The 18,567-nt window shown below is 41.5% G+C and overlaps 1 protein-coding gene across 1 annotated transcript in view; it reads left to right on the plus strand.

Annotated features, from left to right (window-relative positions):
- The window catches only part of LRRN2 (leucine rich repeat neuronal 2), a 68,688-nt gene extending 53,997 nt beyond the window's left edge, over window positions 1–14,691 (plus strand). The window contains exon 2 of the mRNA XM_063452264.1: window positions 11,568–14,691. Coding sequence (XP_063308334.1) covers window positions 11,747–13,852 — 2,106 coding nt within the window. The 5' untranslated portion in view covers window positions 11,568–11,746 and the 3' untranslated portion in view covers window positions 13,853–14,691. The remainder of the gene's footprint in view (window positions 1–11,567) is intronic.
- Window positions 14,692–18,567: the final 3,876 nt, after the last annotated feature.

Genomic DNA, 18,567 nt, shown 5'->3' on the forward strand with positions numbered 1-18,567 from the left:
CAAGGAACTCGGGCCGCTGGACCGCACTCATAAATATAGAATACAGAAAACAGTCCAGGGTCTAAGACAGGGGGGAGGGGAAGGGAGAGAAGGGAGGGAAACACATAAGACTCAAACTCACATCAGGAGAAGACCTGGATCAGTACTGGAGCGCAGATTTTACCTAAGGGAAACCAGGGGTATAAGGGAACGAAGAGGTGAGAAGCACTCCCAAGGGCAATACAGCAACGCACATATTTACCTCTCATCACGAGAATCACTACCAAAGCAATGAAACACAACTGACTTAGGGCACACATAGCCCGTCCCACTAAAGAAATAAGAATACCCATAGACAGCATGAGAAATAAACTACAAGAGGCAAGCAACACTATGGGCATACTTGTAATATTATGAGGGCCCGTTACAATTCCACGATAAGATAACTAAACCTCACCGCATTAGGATAACACACAAGCATTACACGGGACCTGAGTAGATATATACCACGTTGATGATGTTAACGCTTGCTCCATTTTCGTTACATGTACCAATCACTGATTTTGGTTACCAGGCCCTGCGAGGCCACCTTGTTACTTTTGGTTACAGAGACCTGCGAGTCTCACATATGCTGAGACCATATGCTGATACAAAACTCAATAAAGCATTTGAAATACTTAAAAGAACACTATAGGCAGGGCCAGATTAAGAACCCGGTACTCACCATTATGATGGGGCCTAATTACAGAATTTTATCGACCAAAAACACTAAAACAGTCATACCTTTCAAGCGTCATGTATCTGATGGAGTTGGTGTTGGTGGGAAGCTCAAAGTCTAAAGACAGAGGCAGATAGTAGACATGTATGAAACAGAATATGTCATGGTAGTTGGCTATGTTGTTAACCAATACATTAATGAAGAACCACCACCCAAGCAGGAGCACGTATATTCTTATGAAAACAATTATTATGCAAACAGCATGTTCATAGCAAAAAACGGTGCTAGACACTATCATGTCAATTAAAATAAAAATAAAATTGCATTAAGCAAACTGTGTTAAGCCTGTTGTATGTTAGGCTTGTAGACGGTAATGTCTGTAAGAAATATAGTCAGCTGATGCCTGTGCTATGGAAGGCCTCCATGTGCAATGGCAGGAGTATAGAGGCAGGTCCCTGTGTTCTACTCCTCCAGCTCCAGACATTCTATGGGAACTGCAGCACTATGTCCACTGACCCCCATTTTTCAGGGCAAAATCGCAGGCATGATCCTGTCGTGGAATCTTAAGGGTGTGTGGACAGTGCCCATGGTAAGGCCCCCTCTGGGTTCACGGCCTAGAAGGTGAGGAACAGACCTCGGCTTCATCATAGAACAGATCCACACCAGCTGGATCGTCTTGCAGAGCCCTGCCTAGATCCATAGCCATAAATGTGCACAGATGTGTTCAAATGATTACCAGAAGGCCTCCCTCCATCTCCGTAGAGAGTCGGTCACTGACTCCTGAGAAGGTTCAAGGTCTGCCGCCATTTGAGGTCAGACACACAGTCAGACATTGCTTTAATGAGCAGTACCTTGCACTGTAGTGGTCAGGACCAAGGATATCTGGCTAAGAACATCAAGGAGCTAGCTGTGGAGCAGCAAGAGAAAATTTAAATTTAAATACTTTTAACTCCACTCTGAGGGGGGTAGGAGATGTAAACTGCTACACCAGCACTAGTTAGGAATACATGTTTCTATTCCTAACACTATAGTGTTCCTTTAAATTGTAGATGTTGTTTATTTCTACTGTGTTCAATTTCTACAGAAGGACAAAGGCATATTGTAAATGTGTACGTTTGCGGCATAGAATGTGATTGTAAATTACAGGAGAATTTTATCTTGTACATTTTTAGTTCATTATGTAGATTATGCATTAAAACCTTTGGTTGAAAACAAAAATTAAAAGAGAAATGTTTCCCTTTTAATATGTCCCTTGGTGCACTACTTAGTGGGTCTGCCTGTAACTGTAGCACAGACCTGCAAAACATATGGCCCGTCAAAGCATTTTGTATAGCACGCACACTTAGGGGTATTAAGTGATCCCATAATCCTGCACTTAGTACCACCCAATGGGCTTTTTTCAGTTGTTGTCCTCAACAGCCCGTGAGGAAGTATCACTTCCTCCCAGAGAGATGTGGAGCTGCACGGGAGGGGGATGCAGTGAGGAGGGGGAGAGACAGGAGGACAGAAGAGCAGCCTGGAAAGGAAGGAAGAGCCAACCCTAACTCCTAACAACCTCAGCCAGCATACTGAACACCATGGAAGCTGGAGGGTGGCTAGAACAGTGTATATTTTGACTTGTATATGTGTCTGTATGTCTGTAAGAAAGTGAATGAAGGGGTGTTTGTATGTAATTTGGGAGTTTTAATACAGGGGTGTGTTTGCATGTTGTGTTGGTGTTTGATTTCTGGGATGTATACATATACCCACATATACTGCAACATACATACACATTTACTCACACACACATACTTACTGACACACATCGATTAACATACCCTGACACACAGATACATACAACCTAACACAGATACACACACTGACAAAAGCAAACAAACTGACACACACAAGCACCCTGACACACAGATACACACACTGACACATACACACCCTGACACACATGTACACTCCTTGACCCACAGATACACACACTGGCACATACAAACACCCTGACACACAGATGCACATACTGACACATATGAACATCCTGACACACTGATACATACAAACACACGCAGGCAGGCATACAGTCACGCAGACGGTCACACGCAGGCAGTCACACCCACAGACACAGACAGACAGTAACACACACACACAGGCAGACAGTCAAACAAACACTCCGTTACAGGCAGACAGTCACACACACACTGGGTTGCCTGTATACAGTCACACACACAGGTACAGGCAGACAGTCACACAAACTGTTACAAGCAAACAGTCAGACACGCTCAGTTAGAGGCAGTCAGACACGCTCAGTTACAGGCAGACAGTCTCTCACACACACACACAGTTACAGGCAGACAGTCAGAAATACTGAAAGACAAAAGAGGAGAACCTGGGGTAGAGCCAAAAAATAGGTACACTAGATAACAGGGGTAACCCCAAGTGGAAAACTGAAAAACAAGAGAAGTGTACCAATTGGGGACTGGGATAGCTAGAATACTCAACTATGAGTATTGGATAACCATAAGGTAACAACCAGTCTAGGAACTAGTTAAAATCAGAGAAATAAAAAATAAATAAATTATATTAGATCTGAAATACAAATTAGTAACCATACGTGCTCGTGTACAAAAAAGTGAAAGTTGAACATCAAAATAAGTATAAGACTGGTAGCAATGCCTGGATAGGTCCTAATAACACTAGAATTACTAAAGACTACCCAGGGTCTATACAACTCTGATAAGAGACTCGAGTAGTGTAAATAGAAGATGTGTCAATGAGGTATCGTGATGGACTTGTCCAGGTATACTACCAATATAGACTGCATAAAATAAGATGTCACCGATGGTCTTAAGATAGGTCTCAGTCGGTATGACTCTGATAGAGTAACTTAAGTAGTATGCAGGGTAAATATCAAATATAAGAGCAGTGGTGATTAGGAAACTAGCTTAGTCATTAGTGCGATAGGAGTATATAATAGAGCAAGCCTAGTAGCCAAAAGATTTGGCTCATGTCTGGGCACAAAATCGGTGCTCTGTAGGGGATGGTGGGGAGGTATAAAGCCTCACAAAGAGGTAATGTAAGAGGGAGGGGGTAGCAAGGAATGTAGCAAAAATAAGGGAAGAAAACCCTATATAATAGCTACAGATCTATAAATAGAGGTGTAGTTCCTCATAATATTCCTATAGATCTGTGATACCAATAAGTTGTCTTATTACCTGTGTGTAACATAGAAAGGAAAACTATCAGCCTTACTAAACTGTCATTAGAAAACTGATAAGAACAAACTACCTGTAAGTTGAACATAAGGAAAATGGTCTGAGTAGTGGGATAGCCAGAAATATACAGACTTCCTAAGCTCTAGTAGCCGTAATGCTAAGCTCACGGAGTAGCAAGTGAACGAAGCACGGCTCTAAAATCCCACCGACAGTCACCTAATATAAGACTGCTTCCCTCCCGTGCCTTTGAGGACACCTGCAGCTATCCCCGCTAAGCTAGAAAATCCAAAAGCTGCAAACTCATAACGTTTAAAAGAAAAGGTGAATGAAAAAATAAAGAGTAAAATCTGTAGTGTGGTTGCCGGTCCATGTGCTATTTCTAAGTTAAGAGGATAGCACACCTTAAAGGAACACTATAGGGTCAGGGACACAAACATGTATTCCTGACCCTATAGTGTTAAAACCACCATCTAGCCCCCCTGGGCCCTTCATGCCTCGCTAAAAATAGTAACATCTTACTTGTATTCAAGCCTGAGGCTGCTGGATCTGCCCTGTCTGCCTCAGACCAGCAAGCAGTCTGCTGACATCATCAGAAGTGGTAGCCTGATCAATCACAATGCTTCCCCATAGGATTGGCTAAGACTGACAAGGAGGCAGATCAGGGGCAGAGCCAGCAAAATTCAAACACAGCCCTGGCCAATCAGCATCTCCTCATATAGATGAATTGAATCAGTGAATCTATATGAGGAAAGTTCAGTGTCTGCATGCAGAGGGAGGAGATACTGAATGTTTGGATGCATTTTAGGCAGCCATGACCCAGGAAGGATCTCTAACAGCCATCTGAGGAGTGGTCAGTGAAGTTATCACTAGGCTGTAATGTAAACACTGCATTTTCTCTGAAAGGACAGTGTTTACAGCAAAAAGCCTGAAGGGAATGATTCTACTCACCGGAACAAATTCAATAAGCTGTAGTTGTTCTGGTGACTATAGTGTCCCTTTAAGGGTGCCCAGAAATGTGCCAAATCTATTGGCTACAAGGCTTGCTCTATTATATACTCCTATCCCACTAATGACTAAGCTAGTTTCCTAATCACCACTGCTCTTATATTTGACATTTACCCTGCATACTACTTAAGTTACTCTATCAGAGTCATACCGACTGAGACCTATCTTAAGACGATCGGTGACATCTTATTTTATGCAGGCTATCTAGGTAGTATACCTGGACAAGTCCATCACGATACCTCATTGACACATCTTCTATTTACACTACTCGAGTCTTTTATCAGAGTTGTATAGACCCAGGGTAGTCTTTAATAATTCTAGTGTTATTAGGACCTCTCCAGGCATTGCTACCGGTCTTATACGTATTATTTTTCTGTTCACCTTTCACTTTTTTTGTACACAAGCATATATGGTTACTAATTTGTATTTTCGCTCTAATAAAATTTATTTATTTTTGATTTCTCTGATTTTAACTAGTTCCTAGTCTGGTTGTTACCTTATGGTTATCCAATACTCATAGCTGAGTATTCTAGCTATCCCAGTTCCCAATTGGTACACTTCTCTTGTTTTTCAGTCACACACACTCAGTTACAGGTGGGCAGACACTCACGCATGCAGTTAGGCACACACACACACTCGGTTAAAGGCAGACAGTCACACACAGGAAGACAGTCATACACACACACAGGCAGGCAGTCACACACGCACAGGCAGGCAGTCGCACACAGGCAGGCGCCCTCTGCGGCCACACAGCTCGCACACCGACACATACAAACACACAGATACACATACTGACACATACAAACACCCTGCCACACACATACAAATATGTCAGAAATTTTTAGGCTGGAGTCCTGCTGCTGGTTCAGTCTGATGGGAGTGTGGATCTGGAGTTAGGCCTCTCCTCCTCCTCTTGTGCTGCCTCCTCCCACCCCTGTTGTGGCTCCTCTCCGTCCCGCGCAGCTGTTCCTGTGGCCGTGAGGAAGTGATCTGATCTCACTTGCTCCCAGCATGCTAATGTGAAACGGGCCCGGTCAGGCTCTTAAAGGGCCACGACCCCTTTTTCAGAAATACCCATTGGGTGACCCTAACTGCATGGGCCAGCTGCCCCAGTGGTAGTTCTGCCACTGTGTGTATCTGTATGCCTGTCAGTGTGTGCATCTGTATGTCTATCAGTGTGTGTATCTATATTTTTATATGTAATGTTATACCTTTACTTAGAAAGTGAGGCGCTAAAAACCCATCTGAGGCCAGAGAAGTTTAGCCTAATTTCATTTTGGCCCCTACCTACTGCCAAGTTGTGCAGGTCTACTGTAACATTTATATGGGAACTGGTTTCATCACATAATCCCTTGTCCAGCAGAGGCTTATGGGATAACTTAGAATGATTGATTGTAAGTGACTGATAGCAGCCATACAACAGTGTTATCATTATACACAATATGCTTCACACTATTTAGAGAACTGGGCTATGTTTTCGTATGAATACTGAGCCACACACCTTCCATGTGCAATCTGCAGCTCAACTATCTTGGGAGGGGAGTCAGAGCCTTCCCTATTGTGCATGGGCTGTCTACTTGGACCTGTTTTGAGCTGTCTGATTGACACTACCACTACAGCCCACTCTCAGATGATGGAAAGTTCTTACAATGTTTAGAATGATTCTTTAGCTATAAATCAGTGCAGTTATTTAAACCTCATGATTTTTTTTTTTGCTGTGTACTAAAGCCAAACAATAATATCCTAGCATTTTTGCAACAGAATATTCATAGGTCGTCTGGGCATCAGTTTGCAGGAACCGTTTTGACGTTTTTCAATTAAACTTTCCCTTTCCTGTCATTTATGGGTCAACCAGAACAATGTTTATTGAAAGACAGCACAATCCGCAGTTCTACGATTTTGTCTGTCTTTCTTTGCTCGCTAAAATACAATCTCTCAGCATTATCGTTCTCTGAGGTCAGAACAGCATCTCTGGCCAAACTCATCATCGTTTCTGATGCTTGCTGGTCCGTCTCCATGGTGACAGCTAATAAGAGGCTCTCTGGAAATAAAGGGCTATGGAAGAAAAGACTTGGTCTGTGGGGGCGAGGGAGAGAGATGTGGGGAGGCAAAATAAGAAAAGGCAATGGAAACAGGAAGATGGAGGAGTGGGGAAAGATAGCAAAAGAAAACACTGTGCTAGTGGGATGGAGAAAATGATGCTGAGAAGGAGAACTATGATGATGGCGGAGAGGGAATTGAAAATGTGTTTAAAATTACAGGGTACAAGCTATCACACAAAAAGCATTGGGATATTCTTTTTTTTCCCTCTGGCTTGCAGCATATCTTCTATGTTTTTGTTTTGTTTTATGGAATTTGAATAAAGGTTATGCTTTTCATGGAAGGAGGTTTAAACATTTAATGATAAAACACAAAAAAAACACCTTTTGACATGTAGCAAAGCTGCTGACAATCACCTGTTAAACAAACAATCTCTCACAGAGCAGTGAACAAATGTCCACCTACCAGCTAGATATTATAAAAAAAAAATAAACAATCCACCTCCAGACACATCTAAAAACACATTTTAGGAGTTATGGAACTACAACAGATAATGATGATGTCCAAAAGGGGACCCTGCATTGGCCATTGTCACTGTGTGTATATGTGGGAATGCAGACATTTTGTCAGTGTGTTAGTCCAGGTGTGTATTTCTGTAGATGGATAGTATAGATGAACGAAGGTGTATACTTGTGTATGTGTTTTCTTATGGTGTTCCCGGTCTCCCCATCTCCTACTTCCCAACCTCTCCTACTACTGTACAGCACAACTTTTGTGTCTTTTGCCCTGCTTGTATCTCCTCCCATTTGTCTCTTATTTATTTATGTCTCTCTCCCTATTGGTATGCCTGACCATATAGTGTTAACACCACCATCTAGCCCCCCATGGGCCCCTCATGCCTCCATAAATATAGAAACATCTTACTGTATTCAAGCCTGAAGCTGTGACTCTGCATGCTGTTAGACTTAGAAAAACAAACTGTCTGCTGACATCATCAGAAGTGGTGGCTTGATCCAATCACAATACTTCTCCATAGGATTGGCTGAGACTGACAAAGAGGCAGATCAGGGGCAGTGCCAGCATGATTCAAACACAGCCCTGGCCAATCAGCATCTCCTCATAGAGATTAATTGAATCAATGAATCTCTATGAGGAAAGTTCAGTGTCTGCAGGCAGAGGGAGGAGATACTGAATGTTTGGATGCATTTTAGGCAGCCATGACTCAGGAAGGATCTCTAACAGCCATCTGAGGAGTGGCCAGATAAGTTATCACTAGGCTGTAATGTAAACACTGCATTTTCTCTGAAAATACTGTGTTTACAGCAAAAAGCCTGAAGGGAATGATTCTACTCACCAGAACAAATTCAATAAGCTGTAGTTGTTCTGGTGACTATAGTGTCCCTTTAAAGTACTGCGGCACCAGACCGGGCCCCTGTTCAGCAGTAATGTTTTGCGTTGCTATAATCATAGCTTTGGGGAAACATTCTGCGGAACCGCTGGTCTAGACTATTTTTTCAGAACCTAAAATAAACAGGGTTATTTATTAAACAATGAGTAATCCACCAAGGAATTTCAATTTTAAGCCCATGGTAGTTGGAAATATAACTAAGGCCTCAATTTAATATTGATTTAATATTACATAAATAGATATATTAACCAGCTCATTATACAGAACACAAAATCAACAGACCCCATTCTCAGCCCTCCTGTATATTATTATTTGGACACCATCTTTTACCTGTAGATCATTGTTATTGTCGTTTTCTGTACTTGCAGTTTTTCATTATTTATTTTTCATTTTTGTTGTGCAGTGATTAGTCGATAGCAAATAGGGTAACATACACAGAATCATTGTATCCAAAAATGTGAGAATACAAATATTATTCATAATAACATTCATATATAAGGGGTGCACATTTTAAATATAATATAACATTAACATGGATATATTTATTTTACCAAGTATCAACACAGAGACATCCTCAGCTTATAGCTATAACTAGCAGGCAGAAAAATCAACACTTAATTGTAAACTATTCTAATAACCTAATTATCCCATACATCAATACATTCCTACCCTTACCTCTTAAATAGACCCAATCCTTACCACTTTACCCCACTCCTAGAATGTGTGCTTGTTTGAGCAGGGCCCTATACACCCTCTGTTCTATGAATAAAGAATAACTTGATCAGGTGAGTTTAAACCACCACAGTAGGCTGTCAGATCAAGAGTATAGAAATACAACAGAGTATAACTAAAGAGTAAAAAATACTTAAAGAACCACTATAGTGCCAGGAAAATATACTCCTTTTCCTGGCACTATAAGGTCTCTAGGTCCCCCCCCCCCCCCACCCTCAGGGCCCCCCTCCCGCTGGGCTCTGGGGGGTGGAAGGGGTTAAATCTTACCTTTTCTCCACCACGGGCTCCCTCGGCGGTGGGGAATCTCCGCCTCCTTTCCCCGTCATCGGCTGAATGCGAATGCGCAGCACGAGCTGCGCGCGCATTCAGCCTGTCTCATAGGAAAGCATTCTCAATGCTTTCCTATGGACGCTGGCGTCTTCTCACTGTGAAAATCACAGTGAGAAGCGCGGAAAGCGCCTCTAGCGGCTGTCAATGAGACAGCCACTAGAGGCTGGATTAACCCATTTGTAAACATAGCAGTTTCTCTGAAACTGCTATGTTTACAGCTGCAGGGTTAACCCTAGATGGACCTGGCACCCAGACCACCTCATTGAGCTAAAGTGGTCTGGGTGCCTATAGTGGTTCTTTAACAGAACTAAATAAAACAAATATAAAGATACCACCCCTCCATTAGCCCTCTATATTAAGCAGCATGATCCCCTTGCTGGAAGGATGGGTCTTCAACCAATTCCCCAATCAGGGAGCAAGTATATAGTGGGAGCTTTATAAGCCAGTTGAAGCTCCAAGGGATACCAGAAATTGCGTTCCGAACATTTTGTAGACGACTGCAACAGAAATGGCTGTTTGAGTCAGCCCAATAGTGCCCTTGTACTCCACTCCTCCAGGCTTAGGCTGTAATAGGAACCGACACACAATGTCTTCTGTCCCTTCTATACAAGGTGACTGGATCAAAGTCCCCAAAGGGTCCCACACTATAGAGATCCTCCAAAGGTTGAGGACTTTGACTAAAGCCAGTCCTGCCCATCCTAATCACGTGATCGAGATGACACCATGATCGGAACAGCATGTTTGACAGATTTGATGCAGGGGACTGCCTCGGTTGTTAAAATAATAAATAAATGCACACTTGAAATAAAATTATACATTTCTACAAATAAAAATATAATCGATATCATTGGTGAACGTGCAATTTCTGTGTGAAAAAATGCAAAAAAACACACAAATATGAACACTAACTTTGGCCAGGGTTTGTGACTGAGGGGCTACTAAAAAGACTGGATATACCCATTTTCAATACACTGGGTTGTCTATGTTTGCTAAAGGGACGCTGTAGGCACCCAGACCACTTCAGCTAATTGAAGTCATCTGAGTGCTGTGTCCCTTTTGCACTTAGTGCAGCAATGCAAAACATTGCTGTTCTAGAGAACTGCAATGTTTACATTGCAGCTCTAAGTCTGCCCTCAGTGGCTGTAAAAACTGAAATGGGCAAGCTCTTTATTTGACCCTGTAACTTTCAAAAACACAATTAAATCTGTACATGGGGGCAGTTTAAATGTAATTCTGAATTTGGAAAATAACAACATGTATTGATTTCTCACACTTACACTATTACACTTTCAGTTTGTGTTCCATTTATAATCTTTGATTTGAAATTAAATGAAAACCCCGTTTCTCCTGAACAAAATGATATATAATAAGTGTGGGTGCACTTAATATGAAATATGTAAATTATGGTTGAACAAACATATAGCTCAAATTCCAGGTTTTGTTTTGGTCAGAACTTTTACAATTGCCTTTATCCTTAAGGGGTTAGGAGAACCCTTTCCCAAACTTATTTATTGATTTTCCCCATGCAAGTAAGGAAACCATAATAATGTGGACATTATTTTGGAAAACAATAGAAACAGATTTGAGATTTGATTAGAAACAGTCAATTTATGCAAACAGAATCTACTGTCTTTATAGCAATTGTTCAGGATTAACATGGAGAAGTAACGCAAATAATGTATTGAGCAAATTAACTTTTTTTTTGATAAGTAGTAGTCGTGATGCAAAGTTCTGCATGTGGAGCAATCAGCAGGAACAGTCCATTGGTTTCCATGGTAACTGTGTTAAGTTTAGGAATGTGTCCTATAAGTGTTCTTTAACTAATTTAAGCAAGACCTTGTGGGGTACTTTTGTAAAGAAGTCACTAATAGAACAGGACTAACTTTTAAAAACTTTGCAAACAACACGTAATTCCTACTGATTCTATTAATATACATATTTTGTTTAATTTTTATACGTTTCACCCAGTGTACATACAGAACAAGCCAAAATTCTTACTACTGACAATTGTGCAGAGAAAAGATTATAAAATAGTTTAGTGATGTTTTTAGTTTTAGTAGCCCCTCTACTATGTGACCACATTTGGTTTGTATGTACTATTACCCATCCTGAATTTGAATTCTGTGTCCTAACCATGAGTATTTTATTTTCACAGAAGTTATCAAGACGTGGAAGGACTGAATTATGTCATCAATTTCAAAGAAAGGAAAAGCCCACTGGCTTCAAGTCAGAAGAGTGGTGTTAACGCAGACAGCTGCTGACTGAATTGACAGAGCATAGTACTACCTTCTCCAATTTGATTTTTAACATAGAATTTTCCTGTACAAACCACCGATGGGGAGAGACGGCTGTGAAATTTTTCTTGGGTACAGAATGGGACTTCTTGGGTTGGAGTTGGTTCTTTTATGGGCATCGTCCGCTCTAGCTGCCATCCCGGCTGTACCCTGGAAGGTTGCATGTCCGTCACAATGTGTTTGCCAGATACGCCCCTGGTACACTCCAAGGTCAGCTTATAGAGAAGCCAATACTGTGGACTGCAATGACCTGTTTGTTTCAGAAGTTCCAGGTGGCCTTCCAGCAGGAACTCACACTCTTCTTCTCCAAAGCAACAATATTGCACACTTGGAGCAGCAAGAATTAGGCTACCTTAAAAACCTAACAGAGCTTGACTTATCCCAGAACAGTTTCTCAAGCATTCAAGACTTCAATGCAAGACACCTGCCTCAGCTAGTCAGCCTTCATCTTGAAGAGAACCAATTATGTCAGTTGCCTGACCATAGCTTTTCTGGACTGGAGAGTCTGGAAGAGTTGTATCTTAACCACAACCAACTGTCATACATCTCCCCCAAAGCCTTTTCTGGCCTGCAACATCTGCTTCGTCTGCACCTCAATTCCAACCTACTGACAAGTCTAGATAACCGTTGGTTTAGGGAGTTGCCAGCTCTTGAAGTATTAATGGTAGGCGGAAACAAAGTGTGCTCCATCCAGGATATGAATTTCCATCAACTTTCGAACCTTAGAAGCCTTGTCTTGGCTGGTATGGGACTGAAAGACATATCGGACTTTGCTCTTGAAGGGCTAGTAAACTTGGAAAGTCTCTCTTTCTATGATAATAAACTGGTAGAGGTTCCCAAGAAAGCTCTACAGAGGGTGACAAGCTTGAAGTTTTTGGACCTCAACAAGAACCCATTAAGCATCATTCAACAAAAAGACTTTGCTGATATGGCCCAGCTTAAGGAGCTGGGATTAAACAGCATGGAAGAACTGGTATCAATAGATGAACTGGCACTTATAAACCTACCAGAACTCACTAAATTAGAAGTCACAAACAATCCTAAACTTTCTTTTATCCATCCAAGAGCTTTTCAAAAACTGCCTCGCATGGAAACACTTATGCTTAACAATAATGCTCTAAGCTCTCTACACAGGGAGACTGTAGAGTCACTTCCTAACTTGCAGGAAATTGCAATGCATGGAAATCCATTGCGATGTGACTGTGTTATTCGTTGGGTAAATGCCACTGCCCCCCATGTCAGATTCATGGAACCTCAATCAACACTATGTGCAGAGCCTCCAGAATTACGTCGCACACAGCTTCGACTAGTTCCTTTTCGAGAAATGAGTGACCGTTGTCTGCCCCTTATCCCTGTCCCAACCTTCTCACCTAGGGTACGGGCTTCCAGTGGACAGAGTGTAACCTTACACTGTCGAGCACTGGCAGAACCTGAGCCACAGATATACTGGGTCACACCTTCTGGAGAGCAGTTAGGAGTATCTGCAGAGTGGGGTGGCTATAGGGTAAAAGAGGAGGGGACGCTGGAGATACAGGTAGTGTCATCAGCTCACGCAGGACTATACACTTGTGTAGCACAAAATTTGGTGGGAGCTGATTACAAGAGTGTCCATCTAATGGTAAACCAGCTATACCCATCTAGAGATGACCCTGTCCAATTACGAGTGGGGGAAGTAGGTGAACGTCATTTGTTGCTATCTTGGATTCCACCTCTCAATGCACTAGGATGCAGCTTACGATGGAGCTGCTTAACCCCAGGTGCCAGTGTGGAAAGGGCAAGGCTACCCGTGGGACGAAATTCTTACAATGTCACCAGACTCCTGCCAGGAGAGGAATGCAGGGTATGCCTGCGGGTATCTATTTTGGGAGGCCGGGTGAAAACGGCATGTGCCAGTGCCAGGACTAGGGAAAGTGGCACAGGCTATAGATATAGAGGACAAAGAGCGCTGTTGGCACTTGTTTTCTGCTTCCTGCTCATTTTAGTTGGGTTACTTGCACGCTATCATCATGGTACCAGATCTGCTGCCTTTTCTTCATGGGCTCACTCTGGAAGAGTTATCTACCCACCAGTCATACACCAGTGGGACCAGAGCAAAAAGGAAGAGCACCTGTCAAGCATTAATGTTCCAGCCACCAGTCTGTGCTAATGAACCGTAAACAAAGTTGCGTCAGAGACTGTCACCCAGACAAAAGGAGAAAAGCAGAGATCAAGATGTGCAAGCAGTGCCTTGGGAGAGAGTGAAGAGGGGGAGAAAGCCTTAAAATCTCCAAGCAGAGGCAACAAGGCAAACTAGCTATGTGGGCACAAAGACTTGTACAGATACAAGTGCACCCAAAAATACATGATTATTTACAGAGAACTATATCTACAAAGAGAAAGAGAAAATGGAATACATATGGGTACATGTATACAGGAGCTAGCTGCACATGCACAGATAAATACTCATTCTGTACCTCTACAACACACATTCAATACACATACATGTATAAATCTTCTTATTTGCCAACGTGTACAAATACATACACAAAGACATCTTGCAAACTTTAAACATGTCAATCACATGCCTGTACACTGTGCTACAGGTGAACTGTGATGTTTGTGCTACACAAATGCTGTGATCTTTTGCTGTGATTATATCCCTTCACTTTTCCTGTAATCCTTAAGTTGCAATTCTTGGGGTGAATACTTTGAAGAACAGATCATACATTATCCAATGGTATGGGACAGCTAGATGGTGGGAACAAAAGTACCCCAATTGTGAACTGCACCCCTGAGAAAAGCAGTATCCCTCCCTTTATGCCCAGTTTAATAGGAAGCAGGTGAAGCAGGATCCACTGTTAGGCTTTGACAACTTGGAACAAAAGGGAAGTCTGAAGACTTGGCAGATCTAGCCGTTAGGCAGCAATTGCCTTTACAGCCTTCCCAGATCTAATGTACAATTGTGATTGTTATAATAAAGCTATGAGAAGCATTTATAATTGTCAATTGTGTCTACAGTGACAAAGTGCATCTGCAGTACAACGTTGCGTTTATAAATTATTACTTTCCCAATGTGGTAGTCCAGGTTGAAGCTGTTTACTTCTGCAAAACTAGCCAAGCTGTTGTACAAAGTTCAAACCGCTACAGCACAGCGTATATATGTATTCTCCCACTCCTCACATAGGTCAGTTGGGTGGCAGGAATGTGTTGAATTGTGGTGGGAAGAATCACGCAGGGTCATACATTTTACATCAATATGAGGCTCATTAGTGCCAACGTGTAAGCGAACAGCATTTAAATATATTCCATCAGCACTCCTATACAGAGAAATACGTACCAGCTTTATGGTTTATAAATGACTAAGCAATGCCTCCGGAAATATTAGATTTTCATATACGTGCACAATATGCCATTTTTGGTAATTTCTTGCATTAGACATTATCAAAAAATGTCACATTTTAGGTTACTGTGCTACAAATCGATGTGCAGTACATACACAATAAGCTAAAATAAATGTCGTTAAGCAGAATGCATATTTACTTTTCTATCATGTTTGCACCAATAGACATCTTCACTTAAGTTTAAATGTATACATTTCTTAATTGTTTTTATTAATATTAATAAGCATTAATAAATAAGTTAATAAGGAATACAAATTATTATACTGCCACATGTTCGGATCCACGTGTAAATGTAAAAAGATGATGAGGTTAGGGTATTGCAGTACTTAAAAAAAAAAAAATTCACTTCTGTGCAGCCATATGTTCCTGCACCACTATGACTTTTAACCTTTGATATAGTCACGACATTAGAAATATTAAAAAAAATGGAAGAAACACAATTAGAATGCTTGATATTTAAAGAGACACTGTAGGCATTGTAACTGCTTGAGGACAACTATAGGCACCCAGACCACTTCAGCTCAATGAAGTGGTCTGGGTGCCAGGTCCATCTAGGGTTAATCCTGCCTGCTGTAAACATAGCAGTTTAAGAGAAACTGCTATGTTTACATTAGGGTTAATCCAGCCTCTAGTGGCTGTCTCATTGACAGCCGCTAGAGGCGCTTCCGCGCTTCTCACTGTGATTTTCACAGTGAGAAGACGCCATCGTCCATAGAAAAGCATTGAGAATGCTTTCCTATGGACTGACTGAATGCACGCAGCTCTTGCCGCGCATGCGCATTTGGCGGAAAAGAAAGGAGAGGCCCCAGCGCCGAGGGAGCCCGGCGCTGGAGAAAGGTAAGCCTTTAACCCCTTCTCCCCCTAGAGCCCGGTGGGAGGGGGGCATTGAGGGTGGGGGGACCTATTAACACTATAGTGCCAGGAAAACTAGTTTGTTTTCCTGGCACTATAGTGGTCCTTTAATTGATGTGGTTATAGTTCTAGGACTCCATTGATGCCAATATTTCACTTAATGTTAAACTCCTCAATGCTGCTGAGGCTACAGATATACACACATACATTAGTGATTGAAATGCACTTGTAATCAGCATGATCTAACAAATGGGGGATTTAAGAAAATATTGTGTCGTGAAAAGTATAAAAAACAAAAAAGCATCCTAAGTAAAAGATTTGGTGGTATAAAGAATATTTTATATATAAAATGCCAAAGTGCATTCTTTATGTAAAGAATGCACAAGCAACGTATACCCTTAATGGAAGCAAATTAGGGATAACAACGCATGAAAACGACTTGGGAATTGTACACAACAATGTGCAATGTCAATCAGCAGTGGCTAAGGCCAGTAAGGTAATGTCATGCATGAAAAAGGGCATTCATTCTTGGGACGAGAATATCATTTTGAGAAAATCACTGGTAAGACCACATATTGAATATGCTGTGAGGTGGGCTACAAAATTAATAAAAGGAATGGAACATATCAGCTATGAAGAAAGGTTAACAAATTTAAACTTATTTAGTTTAGAAAAAAGTCGCCTGAGAGGGGATATGATAACATTATACAAATATATTCTCTGCCTGAAGAAGTGGTTTTATCAGAGTCCATACAAATGTTCAAACAGCAACTAGATGCATACTTGCAAAAACAGGATATTCAAGGATATAATTTGTCAATGTAGGGTAATAACTGCTTGATCCAAGGATTAATCTGACTGCCATTCTGGGGTCAAGAAGGATTTTTCCCCCTAGTTTGTTGCAAGTGCTTCAAACTGTTTTGATTTTTGCCTTCTGTTGGATCAACAGCAAAAAAACAAATGTGAGGAAGGCTGAACTTGATGGACGCAAGTCTCTTTTCAGCTATGTAACTATGTAACTATATAAGATGACAAATGATTGATAAAGTCAGTGTGCGTAAATATATTAAAGGAAACCTATTGGTCACAAAAATAACAATTATTATTTTGGGACTATAGCTTCCTTTCTGTCCACCCCATCTTGTATAAAAAAGTTAAATCAATCAAAGTTTACTCACTTCCTTTCCAGTACCAGGACTCCTTCACTGCAGCATCCAGCTCCTACTCTGGTGATGTCCACATCCAAGCTGTCATCACTTGTGTTCTCCAATCTTTTGCTTCTAATAGAGAAGCAATGGATTGGAACTAGGCATGCATGGTAAACATTGCACTTTCTAAAAACACAGGATTGTTTTATATTGCAGGGATAAATCCAACTCTCGAGGTGCTTCCTCTGCACTAAAACTCTGTTGTGACACAGGCGTCCACAAGAAGGCATTTAAAACAACTGCAGCACGTGCGTATTAGATCCTCAATTGTCCTCAATGAGGTGCTTTGAATTGGACCATGCTGAGAGATTCTTGACGTTGCGGGAGGCGAATAGGTAAGCAGCGCCCCGAAGGAGCCTCGCACTGAAAAAGGTAAGTAAATACTTTCATTTATTTTTTTTATTGCAAACAGTGGGGCCTATATATATCCAGGTACAGAGGTACTATAGCTTTGGGAATACTGGTTCATATTCCTAACACTATGGTGTTCCTTTAAGTGTTTTTACATATTCTGAGTACATTCCAAGTAGACTTTCATTTCTTTATCAATTTAGCCTTCACTGCATCTACTGAAAGCCTATTCATACACCACATGGTCAGAAGTATGTGAATACTGCTATTTTATGGATTTAACTATTTAAACCAGCAGGGCTCAGTATGTTCATTTTCAATAAGTCAAATAAGAACAAATGAAATATTAAAATTCTTCTATACTACAACTGCAAATGTTTTCTGTAAGGACTGTTATTGTGTTGCACAAATATTTAGTAACAGCAGCTCGGCCACTAAGTGTAAGAGGCTTTGCAAGCTCACAGAACTGAGCGTTAAAGAATTCCATACAAATTGTCAGGTTCCCACAGGGGAGGTGGCAAAAAAAAAAAGGGGTGATGGTTGCCTTAAAGGATCACTATAGGGTCAGGAACACAAACATGTATTCCTGACCCCTATAGTGTTAAAACCAACATCTAGCCCCCTGGGCCCCCCATGCCTCCATAAATATAGCAAAATCTTACTGTATTCAAGCCTGAAGCTGTCACTCTGCATGCTGTTTGACTCAGAAAAACAAGCAGTCTGCTGACATCATCAGAAGTAGTAGCCTGATCCAATCACAATGCTTCCCCATAGGATTGGCTGAGACTGTCAAGGGGGCAGATCAGGGGCAGAGCCAGCATGATTCAAACACAGTCCTGGCCAATCAGCATCTCTTCCTAGAGATGAATTGAATCAATGAATCTCTATGAGGAAAGTTCAGTGTTTGCATGCAGAGGGAGGAGACACTGAATGTTTGGATGCGTTGTAGACAGCCATGACCCAGGAAGGATCTCCAACAGCCATCTGAGGAGTGGCCAGAGAAGTTATCACTAGGCTGTAATGTAAACACTGCTTTTACTCTGAAAAGACAGTGCTTCCAGCAAAAAGCC

The sequence above is a fragment of the Pelobates fuscus genome, chromosome 1 (assembly GCF_036172605.1).
Source record: "Pelobates fuscus isolate aPelFus1 chromosome 1, aPelFus1.pri, whole genome shotgun sequence".
Lineage (NCBI taxonomy): Eukaryota > Metazoa > Chordata > Amphibia > Anura > Pelobatidae > Pelobates > Pelobates fuscus.